The 25,274-nt window shown below is 41.5% G+C and overlaps 2 protein-coding genes across 2 annotated transcripts in view; one reads left to right on the forward strand and one right to left on the reverse strand.

Annotated features, from left to right (window-relative positions):
* The window catches only part of LOC121862418, a 62,648-nt gene extending 39,203 nt beyond the window's left edge, over nt 1-23,445 (reverse strand). The window contains exon 1 of the mRNA XM_042360691.1: nt 23,372-23,445. The gene's annotated coding sequence lies outside the window, so the exon portion shown is untranslated. The remainder of the gene's footprint in view (nt 1-23,371) is intronic.
* LOC121862419 lies at nt 9,140-9,870 on the forward strand (the record flags this gene model as incomplete). The annotated part of the gene is given in 1 exon segment (XM_042360693.1): nt 9,140-9,870. A coding segment is annotated over 1 exon segment (555 nt). The 3' UTR covers nt 9,696-9,870.
* Nucleotides 23,446-25,274: the final 1,829 nt, after the last annotated feature.

Consider the following 25,274-nt stretch of genomic DNA (forward strand, 5'->3'; position numbering starts at 1 on the left):
ACACGACTATGATTATAACAACCACGACAATGATTATAACAACCACGACTATGATAATGACAATGTCGACCATGAATATAACAATCACGACTATGATTATAACAACCACGACTATGATTATGATAACGTCGACTATGATTAAAACAACTACGACCATGATTATAACACCCATGACCGTGAATATAACAATCACGACCATGATTATAACAACCACGACTGTGATAATGACAACGTCTACCATGAATATGACAATCACGACCATGATTGTAACTACCACGACTATGATTATGACAACGTCGACTATGATTACAACTACCGCGACCATGATTATAACACCCACGACCATGATTGCAACAACCACGACCATGATTATAACGACCAAGACCATGATTATAACAACCACGACAATAATTATATCACCCACGACCATGATTATAACCACCACGACCATGATTATAACAACCACGACCATGATTATAACAACCACGACCATCTGGCAAGTGACGTCGCTGTACGCTGTCAGCCGGACGGCGGTTGCGCACTAGCCTAGCATGAGATTTCGAGCTTTCACGCCTAGGTAAACTGTACCACCGGACTCGCCACCAGGCTCGAAGTGCCCACGATCACTTGTCTAATATACTATAGGACTAGGCGTGTGTGTGTGGGTGTGTGTGTGTGTGTGTGTGTGTGTCTGCTCTGGGCAGCCGAAACGGCACAATCGTGTATCAAAAATAATATCGATCCAATTTTCGTAATGAGCACAATTAATAACCGTCCAGCACCACCAAAATAATTATTTCAATAGTATAAATACTTAGCAGCCTAAACTTCATATTTTAATAAGTCCAAATATACCATGTAACCAGTGCCAGGTAGTCCCCAGGCATGTTTCATTTGTGTATCAGTTTAACCACAATTTGTTACTAATAAGATAAATTCAGTGACATAAATTCATATTCTTTTTTTTTTAATTCCCTTAGTGACTCAATGTATAGCAAGAAAGAACTACCTTACCACTTTTTGTGCAACATTTGTAGTGGTGGTAACAATTCACTTTGCCATTGACAGTGGTAGAATGAAGTGCAGATGTATTGGCTTTGTATGTCCATGATTAAAAAAAAATGAAAAATTATATCTTCCAAATTAAATGAAATTAAAGGTAATATTATCTTTTCGGTCACCCAAGGAATTTTAGGAATTTAAGTTGACCAATGTTTTCCAGTTAGGTTAAGTTAGGTAGGTTAGGTTAACATTTTGATGTAGAACATTAATATTTTAAAGGGCTTATAATTTTCTTCTATGAATTTTTCTAAAACAAAGGATCAATTGTTTTAGTGTGTTGTATATCAAACCAAACAAATCTGAGTTTCCATTGGAATTTTTTTTTTTAACAGAAAAAATTATCCACAATATGTAGGTGTTGGTTAACTTTTAAATATTAACCTTCATAAATAAAGATGTTTCAGAATTCGCAAATTTAACTAACACAATATTAATTACTTTATTTTCACTTACAGGTGGAGATAAAGCTGACTGTTCACCTTTCACCAATACTGAAGAAATAAATCTTGGTATCTTGATTGATGGGGATTTTTTCCAGTTACTGGGAAGATTTTGGAATTTGCTACCTAGCCTAACCTCGGAATTGGTTCCCAGACTTGGAACAGAAAAAATTGGAGACTCTCCTTAAAATCCCCTTAATTAATTTTTTTTATTTTTTTTTACACTCTGCATACATACATGGATATTACTTACTAATATATTTTTTGAAATTTGTGAATGGTTTTTCTTTTAAAATACTTTACTCTTGATCATCCATTTATTATAACATATCCTGCTTTTAATAAAGGCTATATTTTGACATAAGCATTATCATTGTATTCTTATCCTTATTATTATTACAGTTTATATTAAGCATTAAAAAATGCAGGAATAATTTGCAATTAACATTGCAGACTGCATTGAGGATATTATTAAACCATTTAATTATCATCTTGTTCGAAGTTTAACATTATTAGTTTCTGATTAGTTGGTAGAATTTCATGAATATACCTACTGTACATGCCTCTCATGATATTTGCTCACAAGATGAACCTAATCTAACCTAACATGTCTTCCTTTCCATTACAGTTGAGTACAGTATATGCCTTGTAAACAAATGTCTGCATACCAACTATATGAAGACTCTCTGGTGAGGATCCATATCCAGTATTTACATTGAATATTTTGTTCCAAATAAAAGACCATTTAAACAGCAGATACTTTTCTCCAACTGATGGTTTAGTTCATGTCATTAACATACTATATACATTTTTACAACTTTCATTGGGAAAGTGTTCATGTCTTGCTTTCTTTCAAAGGGTATTTATTGCATTACTATAATCAGGTGGAGACAAGTCGAAAAAATTATCTCAAGTTTTCATATCTTGTAGATAACTGGCCTTTATACTTGTATAATATGAAAGTAAAAAAATTTGGTACAGAGATAATTTCCTGTTGATAGAAAACTAACAGTTATGGTGATAATTTTTCAAGATTTTATCCCAATTCATCTGTACACTGAGTTCATCACTGTCAGAGCAAAATTATAATACCAAATATTGTACTTTGTTATATTCTACAGACTTCATCCATAGAACAGGCCATAGTTCTCTTTATTTACACTCACCCAACCCCAAGTTCGAGAGAAACTTATTACTTTATGGTTCGATTTAATAAGGAAAAAGAAGAAAGGAACATATATTACACTCTATTCCTACGTGTTTATGGTTGTCACAGGCTTTATTTACCTATATTCACTGTAAATGATCGTGTTTCATTCCTAGAATTGGCTTATAATCAAAGAAAGTAGGAAAATGAGGTGCACCTTAGCTTGGAATTCAAGTTTTTCATGCTCGTAAATCGCGTAGCAAGAGTAAACGTTTCGTGCCACTGACAACGTTTTGAGGGTGCAAGCATACCAACCCCCAAGTGTTCCGCCAGTTGGTACACTTGACTACACTACGATGACTAGTAACAACAAACGACGGTCGGGTACCACCATGGCCCATCTTGAAAAATCACACAATTTTTACTCCATTGTATTACGTCCGCTGGGATACCACGGCTGATCTTGCAATTGGCCCCAAGACCGGCGAGTTATACCCCAGATTGACTGATAGCCAGCGCCATATTGTGACCATTGTCTTCCCTGTACAAAATGAGAAGTAGTTCATCATAACTCCTCCCTCCAAAAAGAAAGCCACCATGCTTTAAAAGGTTATTTAATAAAATCAAATATTACCGATCACCCAATTCTTGAAAAAGCATCAGTTATGATATTATCCTTCCCCTTTATATGCCTTATTTCCAAATTAAGAGGCTGCAACTCTTGAGACCATCTCAGTAAGCTATTGTTCTTCCCCTTCATTTTATTGAGAAACTGTTATGGATTATGATCACTATATATATCACTAATTGAAATGAAGGAAAATAAACATACACTTAAAATTTTTCAAGCCAAAGCTTCCTTTTCAATGGTCACGATTGTTAATTTCAGTGTTAGTTATTTCATATGTTTATGCAGTGTTAACGTAATCCAGTGATTTATTTTTATTCTATATATTTAAGCAGTTCTTTTCATGTTTCGATGTTTTAGTATCATTTGTGTCTTAAAAGTTTCGATAGCGAATCAGTTTGTTGTGACAGCCTACGAGGCTTTTTATTGTGTTAGTATTTAATTTAATTAAATTCTTAAAGGATTACTTTATTTATTTTTATTCCCTTTTGATTTACTTCACTTTTTTTTGTTTGGTTACGCCTAGAACCTGGATATTAAAGTAAATTAAGGGACGGCGTAACAGTAGGGATAGGAAACTCCTTTATAGCTTCCACCTTGGCTGCTACATGCGACACTCTTCCAAAACCAACCACAAGCCCTAAATATGTGACCTGAGCATGACCAAATTCACTTGAGGCTAAATTTACAGTTAGGTGGTAGTATGGCAGACGCTGGAATAGCCCTCTCGGGTTCTTCATATGTTCCTCCCAAGTGTTTGAAGATAGGACAAGATCAAAGATGTAGACTCGCACATTGTGAAGCCCTGCTACCACTGTGTTCATTAATCACTGGAATGTAGCAGGTGCATTTTTGAGGCCAAACGACATCACACGATATTGATATAGATCATCTGGTGTCACAAAGGCAGATATTTTCTTAGCCTTGCAAATCAGTGGCACTTGGTAATACCCCTTCAGCAAGTCAAGGGTGGTGATGTACTTGGCGTTTCCAATGTTATCGATGATGTCATCAATCCTGGGTAGAGGAAACGAGTCTGTCCGTGTGATTGCATTGACTTTGCGATAATCAAAGCACAACCTTTTGCTGGAATCAGGCTTGGACACCAACAAAATAGGGGACGAAAACTCACTGTCGCTTGGCTCCACCAGTCCATGCTGTAGTAAGTAGTCTACCTCATTCCTTATGAGCTCCTTCTGATGAGGACTCATTCTATAAGCAGACTGCTTTATCGGACGAGCACCATCCACCAGTTCAATATCATGCACCACTCCTTTGCACTGCTTCGGCACGTCTCCAAATATCTAAAGGAAATTCTTTAAGTAGATTGCACAAGTCATCCCTTTCTGACTGGGAAAAGTGGGAGAACTTCGTTAGGGGATCATTCAGGATACATCTATTAAACAATTTTGTTTTTATAATTTCAAGCTCTTGGAATTCATTAGCACTATCAATAACATTCACATTCAAAGTAACATTATGCTGAGCTCTATCAAGGTACGGTTTAATTAGATTAATACAAGTGATCGTTGGCACTTCGTGCCCGGTTGCGAGTCCGGTGGTACAGTTTACCAAAGCGTGAAAGTTCGAACGCTCGTGCTTGGCTAGCGTGCAACCGCCGGAAGACTGGTAGCGTACAGCGACATCGTTTTCCAGCGTAAATAAAATGGTTAATTAATGCCTTCCTAAAGAAACCTTCGACATGGGACCAGGTTTGTTCCACTCTACAAATTTTTTGCGATTTTTCCACCAAGTTTGAAGAAAAACGATAATGCCGTTTCGGCTGATCAGAACAAACACACACACACAGACACACGGCTATTCCTATAGTATATGTGATAATCATGGACGTGGTTGTTATAATCATGGTCGTGGTCGTTATAATCATGGTCGAGGTTGTTATAATCATGATCGTGGTTGTTATAATCATGGTCATGGGTATTATAATCATTGTCCTGGTTATTATAATCATAGTCGTGGTTGTTATAATCATGGTTGTGGCTGTTATAATCATAGTCGTGGTTGTTATAATCATTATCGTGGTTGTTATATCATGATCGTGGTTGTTATAATCATAGTCGTGCTTGTTATAATCATGGTCGTGGGTGTTATAATCATTGTCGTGGTTCTTATAGTCATGGTTGTGGGTGTTATAATCATGGTCGTGGTTGTTATAATCATGGTCGTGGTTGCTATAATCATGGTCGTGGTTGTTATAATCATGGTCGTGGTTATTATAATCATGGTCGTGGTTGTTTTAATCATGGTCGTGGTTGTTATAATCATAGTCGTGGTTGTTATAATTATGGTCGTGGTTATGATCATTGTCGTAGTTGTTATAATCATGGTCGTGGGTATTATAATCATAGTCGTGGTTGTTATAATCATAGTCGTGGTTGTTATAATCATGGTCGTAGGTGTTATCATCATGGTCGTAGGTGTTATAATCATGGGCGTGGTTGTTAGTATCATAGTCGTGGTTGTTATAATCATGGTTGTGGTTGTTATAATCATAGTCGTGGTTATTATAATCATGGTCGTGGGTGTTATAATCATTGTCGTGGTTCTGATAATCATGGTCGTAGGTGTTATCATCATGGTCGTAGGTGTTATCATCATGGTCGTAGGTGTTATAATCATGGTCATGGTTGTTATAATCATTATCGTGGTTGTTATATCATGATCGTGGTTGTTACAATCATAGTCGTGCTTGTTATAATCATAGTCGTGGGTGTTATAATCATTGTCGTGGTTCTTATAATCATGGCTGTGGGTGTTATAATCATGGTCGTGGTTGTTATAATCATGGTCGTGGTTACTATAATCATGGTCGTGGTTGTTATAATCATGGTCGTGGTTATTATAATCATGGTCGTGGTTGTTTTAATCATGGTCGTGGTTTGTTATCATTGTCGTGGTTGTTATAATCATTGTCGTGGTTGTTATAATCATGGTCGTGGTTGTTATAATCATGGTCGTGGTTGTTATAATCATGGTCGTGGTTGTTATAATCATGGTCGTGGTTGTTATAATCATGATCGCGGTTGTTATAATCATGGCCGTGGTTGTTATAGTCATGTTCGTGGTTGTTATAATCGCAGTCGTGGTTGTTATAATCATGATCGTGGTTGTAATAATCATGGTCGTGGTTGTTATAATCATGGTTTCGTGGATGTTATAATCATAGTCGTAGTTGTTATAATCATGGTCCTGGGTGATATAATCATAGTCGTGGTTGTTATAATCATGGTTGTGCTTGTTTTAATCATGGTTGTGATTGTTATAATCATGTTCCTGGTTGTTATAATCATGGTTGTGGTTGTTATAATCATGGTCGTGTTTGTTATAATCATAGTCGTGGGTGATATAATCATAGTCGTGGTTGTTATAATCATGGTCTTGGTTGTTATAATCATGGTCTTGGTTGTTATAATCATTGTCGTGGTTGTTATAATCATGGTCGTGTTTGTTATAATCATGTTTGTGGTTGTTATAATCATAGTCGTGGTTGTTATAATCATGGTCTTGGTTGTTACAATCATTGTCGTGGTTGTTATAATCATGGTCTTGGTTGTTATAATCATGGTCGTGGTTGTTATAATCATGGTCGTGGTTGTTATAATCATGGTCCTGGTTGTTATAATCATGGTTGTGATTGTTACAATAAGAGTCGTACCTGAGACTAACACAGGTAGAATAAACCCCACACCTAATCTTTAATCTCAATAAACCCAGATTAACCTCGCCAAATCAACAGGATTAGAGACCATTAGGATTGTGCCACCAATACCGATACATTTCACACTTTATAAAATAACAAAACATTTAATCGCATTTCCAATAGCTTATGTCTTACTGATACTGTAAGTATCTAGTATACTATAGGAAGGAATAGAATAAAGGTTACAATAATTAGTTAAAGTTATATTCGCCATAAGGAGAAGGTTAAATTATATTATGAAGAGAGGTGATCTTGATTCTGGTTAGATTCGTCACCATCTGCTTAAGTCATCACCTGTGTTATGTCATCATAGTCATCATCTATGTTAGTCAGTTTTAGGCCCATCTCACATGACTGACCGACCATCGATGCTCTTTCCACGCGAGGGTGTTAGTTTTCAATTTACGCGGGTGGATGTAAAACCAGCTACCCTCACTGACGCAGCTATGGTCAATTTGGTGTTATTCTTGTTTATAAATGACTTCTAATCTGTCTCAAGTGTGTCCGTCCTGTCTATTGCCATCCCAACTGTATGATATGGACACAAAGTACAGTAAAAGTCCAAAAATCCGGATGCCAAAAATCCGGACCACCCGAGAATCCGGACTTTTCGAAAACTTTCAAACTTTTTAAATTTAGCGGGCTTTTGTGGGTTACGTGAATGAATGGAGTTGTTTTAAAAAAAATTAATTTACATAATTCTAATAATAAAAGTAATTGTAAATTATAAGTAGCTAATTTTGCTAGTTTTGTAATTAGCTTGTCCTGAAATGTAAAATTTGAGGCACTATAAATCTTTTGTGTGTATGTGTGCATGCGTGAACGCCACAGCTACACAGCGACAACAAGCGACCACTCGATCGCTACTTTAGAACAAGCAATCAAACTGTAACACGGTATGTAATTTTGAGTCCTACTCTTTCCATTTACAAGCCCATAATAATGGCTCCTAAAGTAGATAAGCTTCGTTGTGTGAAGAGAAAGAAGAACACATTGAAATTGAGTACAAACTTGAAATACTTAAGAAACTAGAACGTGGTGTGAGCAATGCTGTTCTCATGGAAACATACGACATTGGAAAGTCAACAATTTATGATATAAAAAAGGCAAAGAATAAAATTCTAGAATTCACAACTTCTTCTGAGCCTTACAATAAAATTGCTGAAAGAAAAAGTTTACATCGGCCCAAATTAGAAAATCTTGATAAAGTGTTGCACGAATGGTTTTTGTTAAAACGATCAGAAGGTATAGCAATTTCTGGGCCGATGCTTATTGCCAAAGCAAAGTCTTTTAAGGAGCAAATGAACATTGAATCAGAGTGCGCATTTAGTGATGGATGGCTTAGGAATTTCAAGACTCGTCATGGTATTAGACAGTTAGATATTGCTGGAGAAAGACAGTCGGCTGATACACAAGCACCAACAAAATATAGTGCAACATTTGAAAAAAATTGTAAATGACTATGATCTCACAGCCGATCAAATTTGTAATGCTGATGAAACAGGGGTTTACTGGAAGTGTTTGCCCACAAAAACTTTGGCTGGAAACCAAGAACGAAATGCAACAGGTTTTAAGCTTAATAAGGAAAGATTAACCGTTCTTCTATGTGCTAATGCTTCAGGTCAGCATAAAATTAAGCTTTTGGCGATTGGCAAATTTAAGCGCCCACGGGCCTTTAAAGGAATTGTGCACTTGCCTGTGACCTATAAAGCCCAAAAGAGTGCTTGGATGGACAAAGACATATTTCACGATTGGTTTGTTCATGATTTTGTTCCATCAGTTCGTCAGAACTTAAGGAAATTGGGGAAGCCTGCAAATACAAAGTGCCTGCTACTTCTCGACAACTGTAGGGCCCACCCGCATGAATCAAAATTAGTCTCTGATTGCGGGAATATTTATGCATGTTACTTGCCACCAAACGTAACATCATTGATTCAACCCATGGATCAAGGAGTCATTAGGAACTTTAAATGTCACTATAAAAATGATTTTATGACGAAAATGATGAATGAGAATGTCAACCCTACAGAATTTCAACGCAGTTTTACGATCAAGGAGGCAATATTTTCACTCGCGACTGCCTGGAATGCAGTCACGAGTGAAACACTTTTAAGAGCGTGGCGAAAGTTGTGGCCGAAAGTGATGTTTGCAGATCTAGTGTGTGATCAAGACAAAGATTTTGAAGGATTCCACATAAAGCAGAGGGCATCTGAAGTGCAAGAACTGATGGAGACTGTTAAATTATCTCTGGAAGACAACCCTCTACGCAAGCTTAATGCTGCTGACATAGAAGAGTGGATACACATTGACGATGATATTGAAGTTGCTGCCACTTTCACTGATCAAGAAATCATTCAAAGCATTACAACTCCTGATAAGATAGAAGAAAATTGTTCAGAAGAATCTGGTGAAGACGACGACAAAGTTGAAGAAAAGATATCTTGGGCTGCTGCAGAAAAGGGCATTGAAACAGTTATTAAATTTGTGGAACAGAACCATAGCTTCAGTCTTCAAGACGTCATGCAGGCACACATGGTGCAGAATAATCTTATCACAAAGAAATTACAAAGTCGTAAACAAGGTGATATACGAAAGTATTTAAAGAAAGCAGTGTCAAGCAGTGCAGTAGAAGCTGCAAGTGTTCCATCCACAAGCAGTGCAGCAGACGATATAGAAGTCGTGGAAATCAACGAATAAAAATTTATTTGTTGTTTTGTACTTTGTATTTATAGGAAAATGTTTCGTTAATAAACTACAAATAAATAAGCAATTTGTATAAAATAAATTCTGCTTTCATTTGTTTACTGTATTTTTCTTTTACAATGTTCATTTTTAAACATGATTTCAAAGATTACACGCCCCTTTTTTCATAGTGAAAAATGTTTGTTTACATTTTTGTCAAGTGTTGACTTTATTTTTCTTTAAAACGGCTCGTTTTGATAATTGAAGCATGCTTTACTTGCTTATGAATAAACTATCAAAATGTACCAGTTCATCTCTTCTTTACTCCTTAAATTTGAATTTTAAATGTACTGCCTGAGAATCCGGAAAATCCGAAAATCCGGACCGACCCAATCCCCAAGCAGTCCGGATTTTTGGACTTTTACTGTAGTACCTTAAGCTGTGTATACTCATATTACCCCATTAATTATGTATAGTAAAGTATTACAGAACATGTATTAATCCTATGTAATATTTCCATTTATTGCGCACCATGTTATGTGTATAAATTATCATATTTACATTTTATGTATTCAGCTTGTGAATGTTGGCATCTGTACAGGCCAGCGTGCAGTAATGCATAGAGTGGAGACAGCCAGTCCCTCAAGTGCGGAAGAGAGCTTCTTGGTCCCTTTGCATATATCTCCCGTATGAGAATAAGAGCCTACTTTTAAGATAACAAGTGTTTGTGTATACCCTCCGAAGTGTAGAACATTTTGGAGGTATCCTAGACGAACGTAGATGGCGCAGTGATATTTCTCAGTGAGATACATTGGACAAGCCTTCCAACCCGGACTGTGTTAATGGCGTCTCGTCTTCAACTTCACGGATTTACAGCAAGACTACTACAAGCCTCTAGCCTTACAGTGTTGTGAAGTGCTATGCTGTGTACAGTGCTGTGCTGTGAAGTGAAGTGTTTTGTGAAGTGCTGTGTTGTGTATTTTAATCATAATTGTCTGTGCAAAGTGCAGTCAGATGACTAAGGGAGCGGCCCGACAGTACGTGCGCCCCCGCCTCTGGTCTGAGGGTAACTGAGGAACTGACCGCTCGACGCTCGATGCTGCCCAGTTGCTCCTACCTCTAGCAGCGCGCCAAGCCTCTCCCGTCAGACACACACACACACACACACGCATTCACAGACCCACCTTATATTAAATTCTTGTGAGTTACTTCAGACTTCTGTAATTCTGTGCATAGATTACGAGGGGCTGACCCGGTCTTTTGCACAGATAGAGTACAGAAGCTGTCGGCATGTCTCACAGGGATCAAAATGATACCTTGGCCGATGGGATTATGAGTTTTAGTGTGGGAGACCTTCTCCACCCACACTCAGGCCCCACGCTCCCCACACTGACAATGCCCAGTCACCCACAGAATCTCCTCGTTCGTCGCGAGCAAGCTCTCCTGCGATGCATGCGTCCACAGATCTCCTTCAACTGATAAAGTGGATGGAACTTCTCGACGCCAGGACGATATTGCAAGGAGAGAAGAGGAAGAAATTCGGTACAAAGAGTCTGAAAGACGGCGCCACAAAGAGGAACAAACACGCAGAGAACTCGAAGACCGTGACAGGACTCAACATTAAGTACCATATTCCTTCCCCCCTTGTTACTCAGTGTTAATTATTCCTCCCAGTCACTTCTGTTCACAATTGCTTTACGGTGGTTTAAAGTTTCCTTCATATGTGTATGCATATATTGGTATTATCGTGCAGTAAGAGTGACAGACATAGGATATTAGGTTCCAAGTGTCAAGGCTTACCTGTTATTACACGTGGCAGTCGTGTAGTAAGTCTTATCGAGTGTAGGGAAGAATCCGGATCTGTTTAATGCCGCACCCTCGCTCCAGAGTAGGCTGTTCCATAGTCACTAGTTTAGGGTGAAGTGATATCTTGGGACGCCCCACTCTACCAGGACCCCATAATTATAAAGCCTCAATTATTGTTCTTCTCATTATCTCATTTGGGGTCAATAATCAAGTAACTCAAGGGTTGTTAATCCGGATCCTTATATAAACGCCGTAATACGCCCTTCCTTTTTACTCAGGGATGTTAATCCGGATCTTTATATTAATGCCGTAATACGCCCTTCCTGTTTTCAAGTATCTAAGGGTTGTTAATCCGGATCTTAATGTTAATGCCGTAATACGCCCTTCCTGTTTTCAAGTATCTAAGGGTTGTTAATCCGGATCTTAATGTTAATGCCGTAATACGCCCTTCCTGTTTACTCAGGGTTGTTAATCCGGATCTTTATATTAATGCGTAATACGCCCTTCCTGTTTATTCAAGGGTTGTTAATCCGGATCTTTATATAAATGCCGTAATATGCCCTTCCTCTTTGAAGTCTCTTATCCTCATTTAAGGATCTTATCCGAAGAGCAATATTCATAAGTGTAAATTCCCTAGGTATAGCTTGGGTAGTTTCCGCGACTTTCTGGTTATCCACTGCGGTGATATTTTCTAGGGTAATCCACTTATCATATCTTTTTGACCATTAATTAATTTATCTAGGTTTTCTTAATGGCCACCTCAGGATTTGTTAAACTTGGTAGTCCTGGAGGAGTGGAAGAGCAAGATACCATTTCACATCTTGAAGCATGTGGAGGAGCGTGGAGAGGTTAATTTAGGACGTGCGGCTGAGCTGGCTGATGCGTACGCCTTGCTGGTGGAGTCACTGTGCCGTAGGGAACGTGGTACTTTCAGGCATGTTAGGTCCTCCTCTGATGATAGCCTTGGGGACGTGAGTGGTAGGTCGAAAGGTCCCACACCTACCTACCCTGATGCAACCAAGTTTTATTGTTCTTACTGTAAAAAACCAGGCCATACGATCCAGTCTTGTGAACACCCAAAGTGTCGAACTGCTAAAGGTAGTTCCCTGGATCCCAAATCCAAACCAATAGCAACCACCAATGTGGAAAGGCCCCATTAGGATCTCTTCTCTTCATTCACCCATGAGGGAAAAATTTCAATCATAGAGGGGTCTCGTTCTTTCCCTATTCGTATACTACGTGATACGGGCGCAGCACAATCTATCCTCCTGTTTAACGTCATTCCTGATATATCTACCGCATTTACTAATAAGTGTTCTAATTTCAGATCTCTCATCCCATTCTTCCTATCCCTTAGCTAAAGTGCACCTCCAATGTCCCTTGATTACTGGGGAAGTGCAAGTAGCCATTAGGAAAGATCCAATGCCTGTGAGCGGCATTCATTTATTATTGGGTAATGACTTGGTAGGAGATCTAGTGGTTCCCAACATAAAGACAGTCGACTCTCCCTTACCTGTCAACTCCACCACTGACCTTGAAGAAACTATTCCTCACCTTTTCCCATCTTGTGCTGGCACCCGGTCACAGAGTGTGCGAAATGGGCCCTCTTCATTTAAAACCACCTCCAATATCTTCCTACCCACAGAAGATCTGTACAATAAGACCATTAGTAAGGATGAGCTCATTAAAGCCCAACAATCTGATCCATCTGTGTTCAAACAGGTGATGAAAGACCTCAGTGTGGACCATTGTACATCTTCGGCTTAACACCCACCGTCCCAAGGTTGCTTGGAACGGTTCCATCAAAACTTTCAAATCAATGCTAATAAACTATCTCCCCTCAACTATATAGTCCATACTCCTGATCGCAGAAAAGATTCACAACTTGTTCACATTAATCTCATGAAACTTTACCATTCCAGGCAGTCAGAGAAAGACATCCCAGAGGCTATAAGCCTACCTGTATTACATACGGTTTTGTCAGGGCCGGAGCCGGAGACAGATGACATGGACCTATTGGAGAATTTAGACTTCCCTCTACCTAAAGAAAACCCTGCTAACAGTCACATACTCAACAACTTGGATGAGTATTTTTCTGTTCTGAATCCATCTCAAGCAAAAGATCTCACTAAGTTATTATCAACATTTCCTAAAGTCACGTTAGACCTCCCAGGGTTTTGCAATATACTTAAACATGATATTAAGCTAATCTCAGATGACGTACAACCAATTTGGCAATCAGCCTATCGACTAAATCCACAAAAGAGAGATTATGAAAAAGGAGGTAGATTTTTTGTTAAAACATAACTTAGCTGAGCCTAGTACCCCCCCCTGGGCTTCACCTTGCCTTCTCATTCCAAAACCCGATAGCACTTTTCGTTTCTGTACCGATTATCGTAAAGTGAACCAGGTCACTGTCTCAGACTCCTACCCTTTACCTTTGATTGAAGATATAATAGACCGCATAGGCTGTGCCAAATTTATCAGTACGGTGGACATGTTGAAAGGATATTATCAAGTGGGACTCACGGATAGGGCAAAAATAATCTCAGCATTTATAACTCCATTTGGTCGTTTTCAATATTTGGTTATGGAGTTTGGCTTTTCTAATGCTCCGGCCACATTCCAGAGGGCAATGAATCACCTAATTCAGGACCTAGGTGGGACGTTCGCCTACCTGGATGACCTGGTGGTGGTGTCGGTTACGAGTTGGGGATTTAGAATATAGTTAAAAGTCTACCCAGATCCCAACAGGCAACAACAACAAAAAACAAAGACAATCGGACTATAAAAGGGTAGACAAAGGATGCGAGTTTTTGTTGTGTATAATAAAGTGCCATAAATTCCTTAACAAAATATTCAGCTTTCTATAATTTACCCTTAACCATACTTAACCTAAACATTAACAGTATATACATATTTATACAACATACAATAATTTGAAGCAAGGTGGAGGTGGGGGAGGCAATACAAGATTACAAATACTTAAGTGCGGAGCTGAGATGGCTGACGAGTAAGGCTGAGTATTGTAGAAGACGGTAGGTAGTCACTGTGCCGTAGGTTTCCAGGATAGGTGATCCTGTGATCACTTCCCAGAGTGAACTCAATCACCTAATTCAGGACCTAGGTGGGACGTTCGCCTACCTGGATGACCTGGTGGTGGTGTCGGATGGCTTGGACGAACATCTGGTGCGTTTGGAGATAATGTTTGCACGACTGCAAGAGACTGGATTCACCATAAACCTGGCTAAATCTGCTTTTAGCCGGGCCTCAGTGACTTACCTGGGACATATCGTTGGACATGGTATGGTTAGACCCAAGGACGCAAACGTTAAAGCCATCTTGTCCTTCCCCACTCCAAGGACGAGGAAGGAACTCATGCGCTTCCTGGGGATGTGCGGCTACTACCGTCGGTTCTGCAGTAACTTCTCCAGCGTGGCCGGACCCCTCACAGACCTTGCCAGTTCTGCGGTCCCTTACATCTGGAACCAGAGGAGCGACCATTCTTTCCACCGCCTCAAAGCCTTCCATGCCTCCAAGCCTGTAGTCCACCCCCTGACTACACCTTGCCCTTCCATCTGCAAATCGACGCTAGCGGTGTCGGAGTGGGGGCTGTGCTCCTACAACCCGACCCAACCACTGATGTCCTTCACCCTGTGGCATACTACTCCGCCAAGTTGAAAAAACATCAGACCAACTACTCGACCATAGAGAAGGAGGCCCTGGCTCTGGTGTTGGCAATAAAGAAGTTTGAATGTTACCTCCAGTCTTGCCCACAAACAACCCTAGTCTTCACCGACCATAACCCACTCACGTTCATCCAAACCAACAAGACCTCCAACCAGCGAATCCTCTGCTGGGCTCTCCTCACCCAGCCCTATAATCTACAAGTCCGGCACATAAAGGGGGTGGACAACCTGATTGCGGACTCCTTATCCCGGGCTCCAGTGGAAATGCAGCAGCTACTCTCCAGACGCACTAGGTGATCACCTCCGCACCCGCGCTATGGAGGTCTTTGGAGGGGGGGTGTGTTACGAACCACGCCACCAATTGTCATGATCTACCTACCCAGCACTACGAACCACGCCATCTATTGTCCTGATCTACCTACCCAACACCACGAGCAACGCCATCTAGGGACGAAACACGAGTATGACTAGTCTTGGTTACCACTCCGGGGTTTCCCTTCTCCATATCCTGGTTGTTGCGTCACCTCCTACAAGTCTTCTTCATCAGCTCCAGTTTGATGAGAGTTGAGTTCACTCTGGGAAGTGACCACAGGATCACCTATCCTGGAAACCTACGGCACAGTGACTACCTACCGTCTTCTACAATACTCAGCCTTACTCGTCAGCCATCTCAGCTCCGCACTTAAGTATTTGTAATCTTGTATTGCCTCCCCCACCTCCACCTTGCTTCAAATTATTGTATGTTGTATAAATATGTATATACTGTTAATGTTTTGGTTAAGTATGGTTAAGGGTAAATTATAGAAAGCTGAATATTTTGTTTTGGAATTTATGGTACTTTATTATACACAACATAAACTCGCATCCTTTGTCTACCCTTTTATAGTCCGATTGTCTTTGTTTTTTTATTGTTGTTGCCTGTTGGGATCTGGGTAGACTTTTAACTATATTCTAAATCCCCAACTCGTAACACAAGCCAGATTTGAAGTCTTGATTTCTCTGTTAGTCTCCCCACAACGATCTACCGTACAAGATTCGTCTGCTACTACTAACGTTGATGCGACTAGAGGTACTGGTACCTCATTTCCCTGAGTCGATTCAACAATCCCTCAAAAGGCTGCAACACAAACGCCTCCCTCTCTGATGTCTGACGCTTCCTATCAGATATTTCGGGAATGGCGTCGACGTTGGCAAGACTATGCAACAATGGTTGACTTGTCAAGTTTACCACAGCCTAAGCAGATGATACAGCTTCGTATGTGCTTGTCCTTAGAGACACAACGTACTCTCGAGCACACACTTCAAGTGCCTCCTACGACAACTCTGACGGTAGAGGCCGTGCTCGACAAGTTACAGGAACATGTTAAGGGACAGCGCAACGAAGCACTCAGAAGAAGAGAACTCCTCCAATGTAAGCAGCTTGATGGAGAGTCTTTTGATGCATTTTTCGTAAGGCTCAAGAGATGTTCAGAGGAAGTTGATGTTTGTTCTGGACATTCTCAAGTCTGTGAAGAGACACAACTCAAGGCAATCATTTTAACGGGTGTCCGAGATGAAGAGCTAGTTCAGCGTCTCATTTCACTTGACCCCACTTCCTCCCTTCAAGACGTAATTACAAAATGTCGAACGTACGAGGCCGCCAGGTGTGCGACTTCAGCTTTACGTTCACAACCTGACCAGGTGAGGGCGGTGTCTTCCTACAGAAAGGGTAAGAAGCAGCAAGGTAACCCCACCCCTCACCCTCCAGCTACACCTTCAGCAGCAGCTTTGTGTAACAGCTGTGCGAGACAGCATGATGCCTCCCAGTGCCCAGCTGCTCAAAGCGTGTGCAGAAGTTGCGACCGCCAGGGTCACTGGGCTTGCACAGTCAAGTGCCCTGCTAGCAAAGTTCAGTGCAGACTTTGTGGTCGTGTGGGCCATTATGACAAATGTTGTCGTAAGAAGACACAGAAAGGACACCACCTAGGATCCAAGAAGTCATCCTCAGGTAGTGCTGGCTCGCCCCCTCCTTCTGGCAAGCATCAAGACGCTGCGTCCAGTCGTTCCTGCCGTCGTGTACATTGTTCCACAGACACGACGCCCCAGCACATTAATGTCGTCATTTCTTACGGTAACTTGTCATCCAGTTTTCAGATGTTACCTGACACCGGTGCTGACGTCTCAGTAATTGGTCCACAACACTTAGCAAGGTTGGGAATACCCCGGAGCAACCTACAGCCCCCTCCTCAGACAACGAAACTGGCAGCTGACGGTTCCAAGATGGCTCCAGCTTTGGGATCTTTCTGGGCCACTCTTACCTTTGGTAAGCAGTCTTGTTCAGCCCGGATTGATGTTCATGATGGTATCCCGACTCCGCTTTTATCATATGGCCATTGTCAAGAGTTGGCCATTATTTCCAAGGAATTCCCCAAACCTATCTTAAAGATCACCCATGTCAACAGGTTGAAGGAATTCCCTATCTCTCCTAACACGTCCCCTTCTGATGCAAGAGCTTACCTTCTCAAGGAGTTTGCTGATGTGTTGGTTACGAAGAAATCTTTGGGATCCACACCACTCAAGCCGATGGTGGGTCCACCTATGAAGGTTCATCTTAAGGAAGGTGCCACACCTTTTGCCATCCACACCCCTCGTTTGATTCCTCACGCCTACAAGGAGCTAGTTAGACAAGAACTTGACTCCATGGTTGCTCAGGGAATCATCAAGCCGGCCGGAGACGAAACTTCACCTTGGTGCCACCCTCTCATCCCCGTCGCCAAACCTCGTGGTGGAGTACGGATCACCACCGGTCTATCAAAACTTAACCAGCAAGTTTCCCGTCCAGCCCACCCTTCACCCACACCCTTCGCAGCTGTTCGAAATGTGGATCCGAAGGCGAAGTTTTTTGCAACGATGGACGCCTTATTTGGTTATTGGCAGATGGATTTTGCCGAAGAAGACCAGCATTTGACTACATTCATCACACCATATGGAAGATATCAGTATTGCAGAGGCCCCATGGGATTTGCCGCTACGGGCGATGCATTCTGTCAACGTGGTGACGCGGCCCTTCAAGGAGTCACGAATTGTGTCGAAGTGGTTGATGACATTTTGCTCCATGACGAAGACTACTGTGCCCACCTCTCCCGAATATATGAAGTTCTCACCAGATGTCGAAAGTACGGGATTACCCTCAACGCTGACAAGTTTGTAGTCGCCGCACCATCAGTGAACTTCTGTGGGTACACTCTCTCAGCATCAGGTATCGCAGCTGACCCGGAGAAATTAAGTGGAATCAGGGATTTTCCAACCCCTGCCAACCTGACAGACCTCCATTCTTTTTTGGGTCTGGTCAGTCAACTGGCTGAATTTACACCTGACATCTCCGCTGCAGCCCAGCCGTTACGCCCCCTGCTGAGCCCCAGGAGGACATTCCTGTGGACCCCAGATTATCAAGAGGCCTTCCAGCGAGTCAAGCAGGCCCTCGTAATTCCACCTGTCCTCGCCTGTTACGACCCAGCCCTACCCACCGTCCTCCAGACCGATGCCTCCAGACTCTACGGCGTTGGTTACGCCCTTCTACAGGACCATGGCGGTGGACAACTCCGCTTAATTCAGTGTGGATCCCGGTTCCTGACGGACGCTGAAACCCGATATGCCACGATTGAGCTGGAGATGTTGGCTGTTGTCTGGGCGATGGCGAAGTGCTGCTTCTACCTGATAGGACTTCAGCACTTCACCCTCTTCACGGATCATCGCCCTCTTATACCTATTATCAATCACTACTCTTTGGATGCAGTAGAGAATCCTCGCCTTCAACGTTTGAAAGAGAAGCTTTCGCCTTATCTCTTCACGGCTGTGTGGCGTGCGGGTAAGCTGCTGTGCATCCCGGATGCCCTGTCCCGCGCCCCTGTCAGTCGCCCCACCCCAGAGGACGAGATGTTGTGTTCTACAGCTGCTGCATCCCTCAAGTCAGTAGTTTCATTGAAGGCCGTCTTCACATCAGAAGAGTCTACAGCACTGGATGCAGACAAGACCCTTGAAGATCTCCGCACCTCAGCCCGGGCCGACCCTTCCTACATCCGGCTCGTCGACTATGTGTCTCAGGGATTTCCATCTAACCGATACGACCTTCATGAATCGCTACTCCCGTACTGGAAGATACGCGAGGACCTCTATTGTGACGGAGACCTCGTCTTGTATGGTCCACGAGTAGTCACTCCTGCTGCCCTACGCCGCCGTACCTTGACCCGCCTTCACGACAGCCATCGAGGAGTGGAAGCCACCAAGCAACGGGCGAAGCAGACTGTATTTTGGCCCGGAATCGACGCGGACATTGCAAGTACCGTCCGTGCCTGTAAGCCGTGCCAGATTCTGCAACCCAGCCAGCAACAGGAACCTTTAATGTGCGACGATAACCCTTCAAGACCCTTCGAGTCTGTGTCGGCAGATTTCTTTGCAGTGGCAGGGAAGTCCTTCCTCGTCATTGCCGACCGACTCTCTGGATGGCCTGTTGTCGTCCCCTGTGGTAGTGATACAACGGCTACTGCTACCATCCGGAATTGCAGGCATTACTTCAGAGAAGTTGATGTTCCCCTCCGCCTCAGGACTGATGGAGGACCCCAGTTCACCAGCCACCAGTTCCGGGACTTCATGGACCGTTGGGGAGTCCGTCATGTCGTGACCTCGCCCCACTACCCCCAGGCGAATGGACACGCTGAAGCCGCAGTCAAGACTGTTAAACACCTGATCCTTAAGGTGTCACCCTCAAGAAATATCGATTGCGAGGACCTCGATCGAGGTTTGTTGGAGTTACGCAACACCCCGAACTTCACTGGATGCTCCCCAGCCCAGGTTCTATACGGACATCATCTCAGGTCTTGTGTTCCTGCCCACCCGAAGTCTTTTTCTCAAGAATGGCAGGCCAAGACTGAGGAATGTGACCGCCGTGCAGCAAAACGAGCCGCAGATGTCGCTGCTCGGTACGACTGTCATGCCCGCCCCCTTCCCAGGTTGAGTATCGGCCAGCAGGTCAGGATTCAAGATCCGGTATCTCACCGCTGGGACAAGGTTGGGGTTGTCATGGGTATTGGCCGGTCCAGGGGCTACCAAGTGCGTCTTCCTAGTGGTAGAGTATGGTGGAGGAACCGTCGTTTCCTCAGACCTGTGGAGCTGCTTAGTGTTGACCCTTCCCCAGTTGAGTCCCCTAATGTTGATGTCTGTACAGTAAATCCATCCCCACCTTGTGTTTCTGCCCCAGTACTCCGCAGGTCCGAGCGACTCAGAAACAAAAGGTCCGCTCAAGATGAAACTATGAGCGTATAGGGGGGAGGGAGGTGTATGATATGGACACAAAGTAGTACTTTAAGCTGTGTATACTCATATTACCCCTCTAATTATGTATAGTAAAGTATTACAGAACATGTATTAATCCTATGTAATATTTCCATTTATTGTGCACCATGTTATGTGTATAAATTATCATATTTACATTTTATGTATTCAGCTTGTGAATGCTGGCATCTGTACAGGCCAGCGCGCAGTAATACATAGAGTGGAGACAGCCAGTCCCTCAAGTGCGGAAGCGAGCTTCTTGGTCCTTTTGTATATATCTCCCGTACGAGAATAAGAACCTACTTTTAAGATAACAAGTGTTTGTGTATACCCTCCGTAGTGTAGAACATTTTGGAGGTATCCTAGACGAACGTAGACCAACTGTCTGTTTGCCTGCGTGGTGTTTGAATGTAAGCCCGTCTGTACTCTTTGTGTCGTCAAATCTGTCTGTCTTATCTGTTGTTGGCGAGTCTCTGCCCGTTTGTCTAATGTGAACAAGTCAGTCAGCTGTCTGTATGTCTCTCTGTCATGTTAGTTGCCATATTGTCTATTTGTGCATGTATGAATCTGTCTATTTTTGTCAACCTCCTGTCTGTTTCACTGTCTAGTTTCACCCTGTGTAGTCATGTCTGTCTGTTTGTATGTATTTGTCTGTTAGATATCTTTGTCTTTCATAAGTCTGTCTATCTGTCTGTCTTTCTGTGTGTCCTTGAATCTGTCTGTAATATGTCTTTTGTTTGTCCGGTTCTCTCTCTCTCTCCAATTTTATCCGTACTATCTCTATCTCTATTTATATATCTCTCTCTCCATTACATTACTCATCATATTTAGCACTTTTTCTTCCATATTAAATAGGTGATTTTAATATGGTATTCTGTACACTTCTAAAAACACACCCCTCCATTCATACCTCCACCTCTCACTATCCCTCTCTCCCATCTCCTTTCCTTGCTCGCTTCTTAAGGATAATAATGTTTCTTCTCCTTCTCTTCTCCCTTTCTATCTTCTCCATGCATTCCTGTTATTATCTTTTTATGTCTTCTCCTTTTCCATGTACAGTCAGCCACAGAAATAAGTATTCACTGTAGCCTCGTAAGGTCCGAAAATGCTCTGGTAACGTTGAAACTGCGCATCCAGACGCATAATGAAACTCAGCTCCCCCCACCACCTGTTATCTCCAAGTATTTTCTGTTTCCCCCTTCTTTTTTCTTCTATTTACTCACCTTTCTTCCTTTATTAATCCAAACAACATTGAAAAAAAAAGTAGGCTAGGAGCAAAAGTGGGGTGAGGAGGAGGGAGCCATACGATAACTGCAATCGTCCGGCCGGCAGACAGCGTACAGCAACATCTTTTGCCAGTGTAAATAAAATCGTTAATTAATGCCTTCCTAAAGAAACCATCGACATGGGACCAGGTGTGTTTCACCCTACGAATTTTTTGAGATTTTTCCACCAAGTTTGATGAAAAACGATTGTGCCTTTTCGGCTGCACAGAACAGACAGACAGACAGACATCAGACAGTCAGCTAGTCCTACAGTATATTATATATATATATATATATATATATATATATATATATATATATATATATATATATATATATATATATCAGCATATACCTGATTCACGTGCACCTACAGTGATTTGTATATATATATATATATATATATATATATATATATATATATATATATATATATATATATATATATATATATATATATATATAAATATATATTTAGAGAAAATGCTAAGTCATGAATCGTCACTGTGTACCGGTGTTGTTAATGTATAACAATCTGATTTTTTATTTACTTTTGGTATGTACTGTATCTAGTACTTACCTACGTCCTTGAGAGCAAACACTTTCGTCCCGTGTCCTTCAACATGATATTAGTTATCATGAGTACTTGTCTCAGACATTGTTATCTGAACCCTGGGGAGTCAAGGACCCCTTAACTCTCTTATCAATGATTTATGCTAAGCACAATGTTCAGCTAACTGCTGAAGTTAAAACGGCATCTGATCCTGTCGTCACCGTGTAACTATTGCAAATCAAAGTCTTCTCGTTGTTCTCGATAAACAATGTGACAAGGCAAACCGAGAGTAATAAGAATGTGAAGGGAAAAAGTATCTTCCTTTAACTAATGATGGATATGACACAGATGTAAGGGATGGTTGCTGTTGTTGTCATTGTTATAATATTATTACTAAGCTTCAATAATGGAGATCTTTAAGCGTGTAACAAAATTAGTAATATACTATAACTCCCTGTGATAAATATAATGGGGACGAAGCAACTAATACTGGAGACGATGAGCAAAAAGGAACTCCGAACAAAACCTGAGGTTGATAAGACTTGCACCTTATGAAATTAGGAAGATAAAAGGAAAACAAATATTAAGCTCAGTTAACACACAAAGAAAGGTTTTAAATAACCAGGTTTCTAGTTTAGTTTCTGTAAAAGTTGACCAAAAATTACGCTTTTCGTTTGAGAAAAGTGTATTTCGTAAAAGATTTCAAGAAGCTGAAGTAGGTGAGTCGCAAAATTGATGCATCTTTATCAAAATCTCATTTTAGTTACTGGTGACTGGAGAGTCACCATAACGTGAAGAGCAATGTAAGAGAAGTAAACCTCAATGACAGACAAATATTTCGTCTGCCATTATGGGTTTTTTCTCTTAATTGCTGGTGTAAAAATATTTTGTCAACAATTGGCTGAACTGAAGTTTCGTATTCTACGTAGCTACAGAGACCTTGCCATATCTAATAGTTATTACGGAACTGTAACCCAAGATTATCAAATATAATAATACAATATAACATCTCAACATGATGAAGGATATTCACAAACCGAAACTGTCGAGCATGACATCTTTACTTACAGTTGGTGGTCTGGAACACTCTTAATCGGAGATGGTTATGACACGAAGTAATGCTGCTCCTGTCGTAACGCACGGCTGCTCCACAGTGATGCGAATAGTTGCCAGATTTTAATTTCATATTGAATTTAGTGTTTTTTATACAGTGTATTTAATTCCTACAACCCAAGCTATTAAATTCACGATTATTTGAATTTTTTCCTTACCTGTATGAAAACAGATATATAAGCAATGGAATATACATGATATTGGGGTGTAGCAACGTATTGTATTTGCTATCCTTGATAAGATATGTTTCTCTGATTAGTCCAAGAATTTATTCCCAGACACGAGACTTCAACCTCGCCTTCATTATGGCAGCAGAGCAACTTCCACAAACATTTCAAAATGCTCTTACGAAAACTGCTGTTGTTGCATTACCTTATCAATGTCGCTCAAATGCTAAAGACACGATTTCATGCACAGTGAGTTGATGTTATTGTTGTTGTTATAATAATGTTATTACTGCGCGTCATATAATTAGAGATGAGGGGATAGGAAATTCAAGCCGGCGACACTGATGATCGACGACGAAGGGATTGAGTACTCTCAAATAGGCAGGTTGCTCTGCCTCATCATCTCTTGGAAGGACATCATTTCCCACGTGGACCGACTAAAGAAAGCCAAAGTCGCCGCAGCCAAATTAAAACGTTTTAAACTCATGCCTGAGAAGATACAAGTCCACCTGTACAAGGCGCTGGTGAGGCCTGTGTTGAAGTACCCACACGACCCACTCGTCACGCCCAGGAAGCCCAGACAACAACTACAGAGCTTCCAAAACAAGTGCCTGAGGTCAGCCAGTGGCCAAGCGCCACCCTACCAGGAAACAGTGGAAACCACCCACCTGAGAAATAAGACGGTAGCCCTCAACGTCAGGTTCCATCGTGTAAGAAAGAACGTTTGGAACAAACTCCTGGACGACCCTCACAGCCCAGACCACCTTCGAAGGGAAGACATCAACGGAGGGCGACCCCACGCTTGGTGGCCACGGAATCTGCCCGTACTACAACAACCCAACTAGCGACCCATCTATGTCCGCCACAACGATCCACCTGAGATTAAAACTTAGATAATATAAGATCACATTTAACAACTCACAATCAAGTGAGTCCATAACGTAATAATTTAATAATATTTTAATAAAATTTTAATTGTAAAATCAAACTAGCCATTATCAACCAAAGTAACCATTGTGCAACCTCATCCTAAATTCTAGGTTAGCTTAGTTAGCCAACAAACTCTGTAATATATAAAACACGGGGTGTGGTCCCCCTCTGTTTAACTCATTAAACTTATTACCTAAACTTTCCCCCCACGACTACCTGTCGTGACGTCTCTTTCTTTCATGTCTGGCTGTGCCTTGAGCCACAGCATGCCTTCTATCTTTATCCCCCACCTTAAACATAATCATCCCACAATCTTCCCATGGATTGTGAAAACAGCTTAGAAGTGTACAAATCATCATGTGTCATAGAAAGACTTCTGCTTGAAGCTAGTTTGATTAGGGAATTGAATTCTATACACCTTAGTTATGGTAAGTACAAAACTGATAATATGTTACACAAATTTATTTGTCAGTGGCCCAAGGTTAAAAATAATTTTAAAGCATTAGAGGTTGATGAAGGATAGATGATTAGTGGGTCCCATATTTTTTACCTGACTTAACTTGACTAGTCACGTCACCCTTTCTCTTAAGCTCCTTTGCGTGTGCGATGGTGTTGGTGTGCGGATTATTGGATGTCATGTTTATGACCTGACCTCATGTTTAGTAAGGTCTCCCTGCGTACTTTAGCCTCTCTCTGTCTATGCAATTCAATTGCCTCTGAAGATGTTTTGAATAAGGACGAAAGCTAAGGTGAGGTCACCT

The sequence above is a fragment of the Homarus americanus genome, unplaced genomic scaffold (assembly GCF_018991925.1).
Source record: "Homarus americanus isolate GMGI-L3 unplaced genomic scaffold, GMGI_Hamer_2.0 scaffold31037, whole genome shotgun sequence".
Classification (NCBI taxonomy): Eukaryota; Metazoa; Arthropoda; class Malacostraca; order Decapoda; family Nephropidae; genus Homarus; species Homarus americanus.